Genomic DNA, 12,306 nt, shown 5'->3' with positions numbered 1-12,306 from the left:
AAAAAAAAAAAAGTTTTTTTTTTTGTGTGTAGCTCAGAAAGTATACTTTTTTCATTGTTATAATAACTATAAATAATAATAGAAAGAGTATGATATAATATCAGCATCTTTCAAGTGAATAAGTAAAAAATATTACTGATTCCATTTAGCTATATTGTATTTACAACAAAATTATAAAAACAATGAGGCTTGAGTTAAAATAGTTCAATAAAATTTGTTTTAGGAAAAAGCAAATCATATTTGTTTCTAGCGTCGTCTGAAACCTTTAATACCATTTTTCAAAGAATTCATCATCATCATCAATCGGTGTGACAACCCATTACTGGGTCCTGGCCTCCTCCAGCAGCTTCCACAAGTTTAATCTGTTAAGTGCAGCTGCTCTCCAATTCCTCACTCCGAGCAGATAGCTGGGTCCTAGAATATAGTGTGAATTTTCTTTTCGATAGATCTCTGTCCGTATCGGTTTATTTCATCTGAGAGCAGTTTACCTGCTCTTGGTTTATATAATGTTAAGATATTCCACGATCCAAAGGTGAAGTCCAAAAGATGAGTGCTATGTTGTTTCCTTTTAGACAGTCCGGCTTCTATATGTTGAGGTTTCCTGATAAGATATTTTAAGAGTAGCTGGTTATCAGCCAACTGCCCCTGAGTCAGGTGGAGGGGCTGCTTCCTCTTAGCATCCTGACGCAATAGTGTAAGTGTGTGAGTGTCAGTGTACTGTTCCCCCAACCTGGAGGGCCAGTGGCTATCTGCAGTCCAATGACTGGGCGATGGGACCATCAATGAAATTCAAAGAATTCTAAAATTAAAAATTTTTCACCTTGATTTACTTGGAGGATTTTTTTTTCTTCTGGTGACCATTGTTCGTAACTCCTCTGCATTTTATCTAATTTTTATATTAATACAACCGTTGGAAAGCTGAATGTCTGCTCTTTTAGCCTATAAACGAAAATTTAGATTTAATGTAAAAATAAGTTATGAAAATGAAATAAAATAAATAAAAATAGTTATGTACATTCATATTGTTGATTTTTTTTACACCGTTTTCCTTAATACTTTCATTAATCTGAGCTTTTCAGTAACACCCCCCTGCCATAATTATTTGGATTAGCGAGATTATGGAGATTATGCTGTATTACAAAAAAAAGAAACTTAAATTAGCAAATACACAGTGCATTCCAGCATTTACTCTACACTTATTTATTTAGTCATTTTCTTATTATTCCTATATACTCAATCCCTCTAAGAACAATTGTAGCGACGTAATTATATTTTTTAGCCCTACAAAAGAGCCACGAAAATTTTTTAGCCCTACAAACCCTTATATTGATTTCAATTAAGACACCCGCCTTGTCGAAAAAAGTTTATAGTTATAGGTGTAAACTTTCAACAATCACAACAGACCTGATGATGGCCTGAGCCCTGTTTCATAATAAAGTACAAATTAATACTATTAGTGTTGTTGATTTAGCTTAATATAATTACACTGACTTGTACAATAGTAACTTGTACTTTAGTACTTTATAACTCCTGTAATATCAATAGTTCTTTCTATAATGAAAAAAATAAGTACTAGTGTTATAATCATGTTGTTTCTATACTTTTATTTATGAACCAATACTATTAGCTTTCATTATGAAACAGGGCCCTAAAGTTTGAATCAAAATGTTGGCCTTTAATAAATAGTTAAAACTATTTTTGGTTTTTCTGGACCGCAACACAGACCATATGCTTCTTTTTAGTTAAATTAACTTAATAATTTATATAATTTAATAAATTAGTTTATTTGCCTTTCTTAGAATTAAAATATAAACAAAATCTTTAATTTTTAATGTTAAAATGTATTTATTAAATTCTATGATGTGTACATGAAATATATGTTGCATATGTCATGTAATATAACAGATCTAAATGTTTATGTCAGTGTTTATGTAAATTTTAATAATAATATTTTTCGTTAAGCTCAATAATATTAAATTAAATAAAAATTGGGTTTTAGTGCCTAGAAGAAAAATACAGTAATAAAAAGAAAGAAGAAATAATAAAAAAAATCAACAAATAAAAACGATAAAATTATATTGAACCATAATGTAACTTATTTTAACAATAAATTGGAAGAAGAAAAAAAATAAATAAAATCTCTCGATTATATTTAAAAAAGTATTTAGTGTTCACCTTAATTTCACTTTACATCATGAGTGGCGCTCTCTGTTAAGGAAGTGATGAAGTTGTTAGTTCATCGGCTCGCTCATAGATAGCGTTATTACAAAAATTTTCCAAAAGATTTTTTGTGATCACAGTGTGATATTTTATTTTGCATATAAAGTGGAATAAAAACAAATTTGTAAATTGTAAAATTAAATAATTTGTAAAATGGAGGCTGGTCCGCCTTTGGGGCTATTGGTGGACAGGGGGGCACCTCCCTAGTTATTTAAAAAAAAAATTATATTAATGCCCAAAAATACAAATTTTAAATGATTAATGAAAACATCCACTTAACTAGAACAAAGGATAAAATAATATTTCTATGGAATTTTTGAAAATAATAAAGAAAATTTATGTATTTGAAAATTTCTGTTGAGAACCAGAACATCAATTTTTTTTCTAAACTGTACCGCCAAAACATCTCTAACAATTTTGATGAAACTTGCTTTAAGAAAAAAAGACAATTAAGTTACCTAAAAAAAAAAAAATTGTTTAAATTGGACTAGTATTAGTGACGAAAAATAGCTGGTTAAAGTTTCTATTTCATGGAAAACTATTCAATTATGGTTTATAATTTTTTGAATTAATTCGTAATAAAATTTATATAGGTTTCAGTAAATTCATATAGTCATGACATTAGCAGATCAAATATATTGTAAATGAAATAATTTTTTTTAAAAACTTTTTACTATTCTGAATTTGCAGAGATACCAGAGCGAAATGAGCGATTTGAAAGAATTGGGAGAGCTTGGCTTCGGAACTTCTGGTCACGTTTTCAAAATGCTTCATGTTCCGAGTCAAGAAGTAATAGCTGTAAAAGTAAGTTAATAAATTTATTATTCTAAAATATTTTTTATTGGTTTAAATCTTGCAACTATTTTATAATATATTTTATACTACATTCAAGAAAGTTTATTAAAAACAAAACTGTTGCAGTCTGTGCATCGCATAACTTTCATTTAACTTAGTTTTAATGAGAACTGACTGTTGTCATAATTACCATGGAAACACATCATTTATTTTTAAATTGTTTATTTAGGAATCTTTTGTCATTTTTCATTACCTTACCCAACTTTATATGTTTGATATGATTTTATTTTGGCTTTTTAATAGTTTTATTTTACATCTCTATTACTACTGTTATTTCTAGATTTATTTATTTTTTACCAAAGAAAATATTCAGTTTTTTTCTTTTATTTATCAATTTTTTCATAATTTATAATTATTCATTCTTCATTATTAACTTTTGGATATGGTTAATTATCTTAAATAAGGTACTTCAAAGAAAGCTATTTTGAAAATTCAGCATTTAAGCACTAATGGACTATTTTACTTCTCCTATCTTCTGATTCCCATCTTTTTCAAAATTTCCTTCACCTCAACTCCACCTTGTCTTCCTCTTATAGCTCTTACATCTGCTTGGTCTTTGAGCAGGTATTTGGGGACTGATTCCCTAGGCCACCTGAAATTAAATTTCTGAAAATATAAGTACTAATATATTAACTTTCTATAAATTACTTGTATTAGTAAAACTAAAAATTAACTTTCAACACACAATGTCATGTTAGAAATTGAGTGAACAATAAGGAATTAATATTTAGAAATTAGCAGGGATTAATTTCCAGCAAAAGTAGAATGGTTAATGAAAGTTGTGTGGTGCATGCACTGCACTAGATTTTGTATGTAAGGAGTACAGAGGAAAAACGAGAAGATCCATTTTGTACATAAGGAATACAGAGGAAAAACGAGAAGAGCCAATTTTTTTTTTCTTAAATGAGTTACATTGGTCTCTGATGGATTTTAAGATGACGTACATGGTGGTAAAATTGAAATAGGAAAAAAGAGCCTAAACAGCTCAAAATATCTTCTGAGAAATTTTTGTTAAAGGGAAAAACAAGTTAACTAAAGCTGTACTAAAGAAACATGAGGTAATTTTATATTTTTATGACCCTCATCCTGGACATTTCTGACATGGGGAGGGGGAGTATCTATAGGTTACTACCCTATTCCAACCATGGTGGGGGTAAAGTTTTCATTTTGTGGGACCACAACAAAGATAAGACCACAATGCTTTTATCAGTCTCCTGATAGCAGCGGCTAGAGTCGGTTTAGAGGTTAACAAAACAAAAACCAAATACATACACGCAGGACCACAGCTTAGATGTGAACGAACCATCACATTTTATAACTGGAGGATAGTTGTAGTGCCACAGATGAGGATGATGACGACAAAGATAAAAGTCGACCCTCCAGGCCCGATTCGAATGGGCATCGCTGCAGTCACAAGCCAGTCCAAGTTACAGCTTTCAAGTGCTCATTGTATTAGTACATAGCAGAACCAGAAAACACAAAAATACCTTGTTTTCCTCCTACTCAGTAGGACCTTAAAAACAGCACCCCATTTAATCATACTATTTTGGATCGTTTTTATAATTTGAAAATGCATCTAATTCTACATTACAAAAATAATCTGTATCTATGCTTAATTTTTTTTCAACTAGACTCTAGATAGTACTGAAAAATTCCTAGATAAACTTCGTTCTCCTGAAAATTTGAGGTATCTCATTTTTCCCCTGTGGTCTCCACATGGTATTAATATTTTTTCCTTTCTTGGCTTCAATAAAGATAAAGGAGAATTAGTTTAATTTTTTATTGTAATCGTAGTCTGCTTAAATATTGATTTTAAAAATTAATTGACCTCTTATTTCAGCAAATGAGGAGGTCTGGAAATCCAGAAGAAAACAAACGTATAGCCATGGATTTAGAGGTTGTTTTGAAATCACACGACTGCCCTTACATTGTTCAGTGCCTTGGTTGCTTCATAACTGATTCTGAAGTGTGGATCTGCATGGAGCTCATGTCGACGTGCTTCGATAAACTTCTCAAGAGGCTTTCCACTAGCATCCCGGAGCCAGTTATTGGAAAAGTTACCTTAGCTGTAAGTTTTTTTACTCATTATCATTAAGAAATTAATTATATTTATATGTTCCTTTTTTTTATTTTCATATATTTCTCTATTCTACCTTTTGGTTAGCTGCACCTTTTCTCAAGTTGCCAAACCACCTTAAAAACATTTATTTAGTACTTATCAATCCTTACATTTTCAATAATCAATTAATATATTTATTAATTGATTCTTAGTTTGAAGTAGAAATTGGCTAATTTTTTATTATTAAATTTAATCATAAATAGAGACAAGGTATTAGGGAATAGGGACAGCTCAGGCAAAATTCTAAACCTTGGAGATGTTCTATTTAGATTTACACAAGTGCAACTTTTCTTAATTACCACCACAACATTAAGTCCAATAAAAAATTGATGTTAAATAAAAAACATACCACTAAATTAATTTACAAGGTTTGAAACAATTTATTCACACCAAATTGATGGAATTTGAAAGTATACAATCTTAAACTAGAGTTAATTATTAATTCATAATAATTCGGAAAAAATATTTAATTAATTAAAACATGTATGGAACAAACATTTTCTGTTGGCGGTTCTAAACAAAACTAAAATAAAATTGAGCATAAAGGTGTGGTTGCCTGTCCAGCGCTTGCACAAACTCCCTTTGATTTGTGCTCAAAAACTGATATTAGACAGGTTGACCACAAATTTAAACCAACTTGTACTGGCCAATCCAAATAACCCTTTGTTTTTGCATGTGAGAATTTGCCATAGTTAAGCAAATTTGTTGCAGCGCTTTTAAAATGAGGTAAAAATCCAAATTTAATGTTGGCGAACTATAGGTTTTTCACAATTTACTGTATCTTTAAAGTGGAAAAAATTCATTTTGATTTGGACCTCCTCATGGGTAATACCTCCTGAAGACAATTAAGTGAATAATAATTATAAAAGCTTAGCGAATCCTAAGGTTCGATGCCCATATCATTAATCGTTCACTGCATTCATCTTTCCAGTGACGCCCCTCCAAACCCAAATCTACTAAGTCAGTTTTAACACAATCCTCCCATCAATGTGTCGGTTTAATTTTTGGATTTTTACCCGTTGGTGCAGTGTTTATTTTAGGAATCAGGATTAGGATTATATGCCCATCTTATCCACAGCAATGCTATAATCTGAATTATAGTTACTAGATGCAGTTTCCTTAATTCAGCGTTATGTAGACTTCTAAATTCTCCTGTTAATTCATTCTTTTTCGTTCAGAATATTTTACTTTATTTTCTAAAACCTTAAAGCACTGTTCTTCCCTTAGTAAGAGGCCACATGAAGACAATTAAGTAACATTATAAAAAAAAAAAAAAATTAACTTTTGTAAAAGTATGCTTAATTGATTTGAATTCTTGTTTCTTCTTTTTTTTTTACATTTTCATTTCTCTAATGTTTCTAAAATAATTTGAATATTTTAGACCGTACGAGCTCTTCATTACCTTAAAGAGAACCACGATGTCATCCATCGGGACGTGAAGCCATCTAATATCCTCCTCGACAACAGGGGCAATGTTAAGTTGTGTGACTTTGGTATCTCGGGGCATCTGGTCAATTCTAAGGCAAATACAAAGAATGCAGGGTGTACTGCCTATCTAGCGGTAAGTTATATTATTTTAATTTTGATGTGTTTATTGTTGAACATGGGTTAATATAAGAGGAGAAGAAGGTCATGGAGAGAGGACCGGAGGAGCAATCAGGAGTGGAGGACACTATGAAGTGTCACTTCACTTTATTATCCCAATATTACGGTCTAAATTACAGGCCTTCTTCACGCCTAACTACAAAAAAGATAAATAACAACCTTGAAATAAAAATAAAAACAGTGTAACTAAAAAAGTAAGAAAACAAACTGTGAAAAATATAAAAGAAATCAAAAAAATATATATAATAAAATTAGTCTTCTATATATATGTGTAAATAATATAAAAATATGAATACTATCATGAGACGGAAAATAATATAATAAATTTATGAATTAGTTTCTTAACGTATTCATTTTTTTTTTACCTGTTCTGCTGTGACTATTTTATTTTTGATTTATTTATACTTTTGATTATTTATTGATAATTTTTTTATTTTGTGTAACGGATCAAACGTGTAATCACAGATTATTAGAGAGGGTAGGTATGAAAGAGCAGAATATGGAGAACAGCATATTGAATGAAAAGGTGTGTATCTTTACTGACAGCACCCTCGACCTTCTTCTCCTCAGACCCTACTGAATATGTCACGCCACTAATTGAAAATACAAAAACAAAATTAGAAATCAGTTACTACCTTAAAATCTATAACAATAATTCTAACCAAATTCTCTCAGAAATTTTCTGGAAAGCCACTTTGGCATTGGATTATGTAGTAAATAATATAGAACGGATCAAACTATATCAAAGATAAAAAAAAAAATAATACAGCTTTAGTAGTTTTAATTAATTCAATATTTATGCATTGTCTAATTATATTTATTGACATATTGATTATTTTTACAGCCTGAAAGGATAAACCCACCCGACCCCAGAAAACCTGATTATGATATTCGAGCGGATGTCTGGTCTTTAGGAATAACACTTTTAGAATTAGCGACTGGTACTTTCCCGTACCCGGGTTGTAATTCAGACTTTGAGGTCTTGTCAAGGGTGCTTCAGGACGATCCTCCTTCGCTTCCTGCTACGGCGAATTTCTCGCAGGAATTCAGGGACTTCACTCAGGCTTGGTAATTATTAATTTTATGTTCAACCTAATTAGATCAGTCATTTGAGTAATACCTCGTCTCCAAAAAAGCAAATTTTGATCTTAAAACATTGGTACTCTTATTCCTAATTTTAGTATATTAGTACATGCCTTAAGAATGGTAATGCTTGTTTTGTTTTTTATATAATGGATAAGCTTGCCCCAACCAGTAAATATGTAAAGCAAACCAAATTTTGGGGAAAAAAAATAGATATAATGCATCTATCCTGTTCTTAGCAGTTATAAATACATTTTTATTTCTTAATTTTTTTTTATGATACTGTTTTGATATTTAAATTTTTTTTTTATTAATTAACACCTTAACTGCCACCGGGTTATGTCAAAACAGACCCTGGGTTATGTCAAAACAGACCCCAGATGTTGCTTTCTTTTTATTATCTTTTTATATTCCCTATAGCTTTTTGTTTAAGAAAAAAATATATTAAAAAATCTAATTTAAGTCAATTAAGAGAAATTAATCCTTTTTGTAGCACAGTATACGTCTTGGTCCAGGCACAGGGCAAGGAAAAATGCCTAATTACCTCTTTTGCCACCACCGTATCGTATACGGCTCCTGGGAAAGTTCAGTTATGAATAAATGCTGTGAACTTATAATAATGTGAATTAATTTTAAAATTGAATTGAAATATCTTTTAAATTTAGAATTATAATCAATAGATATTTTTACTTAAAAAAAGTGAAATTTATACATTTATAATTAGTAATAACTAGATAAGTAGGGTAAAAATTATAATTTCCTTTTTTTAATTGTTTTATATTAACCTAATACTTTCCTATTGCAGCCTCTCGAAAGATTACAAGGTGCGACCTAAGTATAAAAAACTCCTGGAACATCCATTTCTTCGGCGCTACATGGAAGAAAATGTTGATGTTGCCTCCTGGTATGCTCACGTCATGCCTACTACACCATCTCCTATTCATAGGTATGAATTTTTTTTTTTTTATTATTATTATTTCACAGAACATAATGTACAATCACTGCAATCTGGGGTGAAGCCAAAGTATACCAACAATTGATATTTATAAGACTTGTTCTGTAAGTTGATTGCGTGGACTGTATAAATAAATAAAATTATATTTAAAGCTATTGTGATGTACATTGGTTATTTAGTGTTGAAAGCCAAAATATTATATATTGTGTTATTTAATTTTGATTTAGGGGATCTATTTCTTCTTTATATGTTGATTTGAGGTACCAGTTGGATGATAAATGATGGTCATGGGTTGTTCTGATTTGTATTCTATTGGATTGTATTCTATTTGATGTTCATGGATTGTTCTTCTATTGGTTATTTTCTTCTCCGCTCCTCCAATGGGATTGCAGTTCCATCAGGTCTTCTACTCCATCTTGGTGATGATGAACCAATTAAAAGTAGAAATAGTAACTAATTTGGAACTAGCTTCAGATCTAGGCTTCGAAATGGTATTCTCTAGTTTAAATTTAAAGGCAGTAGCGATTGGTCACTCAGAATTCTCTACTCAGCTAACAGAGAGCAGCACCTGCACCTTAGCTTGCAGTGCCATGAAGATAATTCAATTGAAGTCATTTAGGGGGTGTTCCCTGCACAATAATTTTGTGATCATCGGTGGTGGAGAGTGGGTGATCATTTACACTTAAATGCATTAATCGGTACATTACCATTTTTGGAAAACACTGTTCTATATTAATTTATTACCGTTGATGGCAATAGTTGACAGCAATTTCAGCAAAAAAAAAAAATCATTTATCCTTTTCTCTTTTATAATAGTTTAAAAATATTGGTTTAAATTGTAACGGTTAAGTGTCTCAAATAGTTCAGTTAGAATTATTTATCGAATTATCTACGGAAATAATATGTCATAGTGCTAAAGTTAAATCTGTACTTCTAATACCTATGAAGGGTTAGGGCTACAGTACTTTGTAAGGAACTACTGTTGTTTCACCAATGGTTTTGCGAGGAAGTGATTTGGTCAGAATCATGCTCGACTAACAAATTTTTACCCAATGAAGGGTACCCACTTCATGGAGCTTGGTGGACCACGGAGGGCTCCAGAACTTACAAGGTTGACTCACAGTTACAGTGAAACAGAAAATAATTATCTGTCACAGCCTATACACTCATAAAATGCACATTTATTGTTTGAAAATGATAAATATTTTATTCAAAGTATTAGCCATTGGTAGCTAGCTATACATTGTTCTCTCTCTGTGAAAAGTTGTGAATGTCATGCCAAAAAAAAAACTACTCTTTTGAGACAAACCATTTGTAGCGAGAGGGGCGAGAAGGAGCAAGCGGTTCAGCCACAACCCACCAGAGCGCACAACCTTGGGCCTCGCTGAAGATCTCAAATTGACAAATTGGTTTATTTTGTAAAGACATATTGTTATTTTTATATATTATTAATCTTTGTACATTACACTTAACAATATCAATAGAATGATTAATAAACAATACCAAAACAATGCACCAAACTATCGCAAGCAGACATGTACCGACCGCTTCTCGGTCACAGCCATATGGCTCTAAATCCCCAATTTGATCTTTGATCCACAGCCTTGATAGCACAGGTGGCGTACATTCTACTAGGGATAGAACGATTCATTTCCAATCGTATTCACACAAGAGTTGTTTTATGTACGCATACCCAAGATGATGGCCTATCTCTTCTCCTCTCCAGCAATCTTAGTCCATCCGCTTCATCTCGGCAACTAAGATTGTAACCTAATCCTTAAAGGCTACACTGGTCCGTCTGCTTCATCTCGGCAACCAGTGTAGTTGATCCCGTCTCTCCACAGCTCTAGTCCGTCCGCTTCATCTCGGCAACTAGAGCTGCATCTACCCTTATCAACTTACTAGTCCGTCCTCTTCATCTCAGCAACTAGAGCTGTTACTCTACCTCAAACTCTCTCTTACCTAGACCTCCTCTACCTACGTCAGTCACCAGGGCTCATCCTCTGGCAGGCCGTTCCTTTCTTACTTACTATTGAATACGCCTTGTCGAGGGCCTTCTGTAAAGTGGATGTCAGGCTGGAAAGCCGCCTAAGACTAGACAACCTCGACACAGTCATCGAGCTATTTCGACAAGATCTGGAGTGTCAAGATGACTGGTTAAGACACTTACAAAAATATTTCCCAAATAAATGTTCGAATTGTTTCCTTGACCTATTTTACTCTGCGTGATGGTGCATTATTATGAAGCAAAATCACTTTTGTGACCTTTTTAGACATTCTAGTCATTTTTCAAGCTCGATTTAAGTCGATCATTTATCGATTATTATGTTGATTTATCATTTATCATTTATTATTATTATGTCGATTATTGTTGGTAGTATTCAGTATAAAAGGTTCAACCAAGTTTTAGCATTTCATAATACATCAAACCCTTCATACCTTTCAAGTGTAGGGAAATGGCTAGTTATGCCAGATTTAATTGATCTATGAGATGTTGTGTTTGAGTGTCATTCTCATCCAACAATGCTTGCAAATTTCAAATTGCAAATCTGTTTCGGCTTTTCTTTCTCATATTAAAATCACCACTTTTGAAATTTTTATAGTACACTGTTTTACCCAGAACATTCGTACTGTAAGCTTCAACAAGCATTCAAAGTGTAGTCTTCTTCAAATGGTTACACAATATCAAATCTGTCCATAGACAATAGTTTATATCTTTAAATTAGACATGTTCAGTACTATGAAAAATTATAATGTGTGAAACTTGTGTTGTTGTGAATTTAAATCTTTTAACAGATCTCAAACAAAGATAATGGGTTGAGCGTAATCGCATTGACAGCTGATACAATCTGTGCTCATATTCTGGTTTCATATTTACCGACCTGGCATTATTTATAAAATTCAATTTTTATATCTGTAACATGTTCAACTTCTTACTGAAACCTATTATCCACTAGTGAGTCTTGTCGTGTAGGATTATTTTTACTATATTAAATTTTTTTTTTTAATTTTTAAAATTATTTTTAGGGCGAACGAGATTGCCCCTGCAGTACCTGGCCACCAGCGATCATTGTCCGATGTCTCATCTCCTCAATTAAAGTTCTTAACTAATCAAAGGTTAGTTTTAATATTTTTCATTTTTATTGTTTGCTTAGATTGGTTAATATTCTCCCTAAAAATGGGCATTTTTTTTTTCCTATGTCTCTAGTATGGTTAAAATCTATATTTTTTATGAGGAGAAGATTGTTGAGGGTGCAGTCAAAGACTAACATAGATAAGTTAAAAAACTTATTTTTATTAGTGCAAACGTTTCAGCCAGAATTTCTAGCCTTCATTAGGGCTAAGAACATAAAAACAAGATAACAACCAATGAATAAAAGGATATATAAAATTATTAAAGTAAATAATTGTACAGAATGAAAATAGATAAAAATAAATTAATGAAAGAAGTGGGAAATAGAACATATAT

General features: G+C 31.6%; 1 protein-coding gene across 1 annotated transcript in view; it reads left to right on the top strand.

The window, feature by feature from the left end:
* The window catches only part of LOC106682828 (dual specificity mitogen-activated protein kinase kinase 7), a 23,942-nt gene that overhangs the window by 6,588 nt on the left and 5,048 nt on the right, over window positions 1-12,306 (top strand). Inside the window, exons 3-8 of the mRNA XM_014423894.2 lie at window positions 2,911-3,024; window positions 4,916-5,143; window positions 6,576-6,755; window positions 7,644-7,867; window positions 8,688-8,828; window positions 11,865-11,954. Of these exons, the coding sequence (XP_014279380.1) occupies window positions 2,911-3,024; window positions 4,916-5,143; window positions 6,576-6,755; window positions 7,644-7,867; window positions 8,688-8,828; window positions 11,865-11,954 (977 nt within the window). The remainder of the gene's footprint in view (window positions 1-2,910; window positions 3,025-4,915; window positions 5,144-6,575; window positions 6,756-7,643; window positions 7,868-8,687; window positions 8,829-11,864; window positions 11,955-12,306) is intronic.

This window comes from Halyomorpha halys, unplaced genomic scaffold, assembly GCF_000696795.3.
Source record: "Halyomorpha halys isolate HHAL.00 unplaced genomic scaffold, Hhal_1.1 Scaffold446.1, whole genome shotgun sequence".
Lineage (NCBI taxonomy): Eukaryota > Metazoa > Arthropoda > Insecta > Hemiptera > Pentatomidae > Halyomorpha > Halyomorpha halys.
This window is presented reverse-complemented; position numbering and strand designations above follow the sequence as displayed.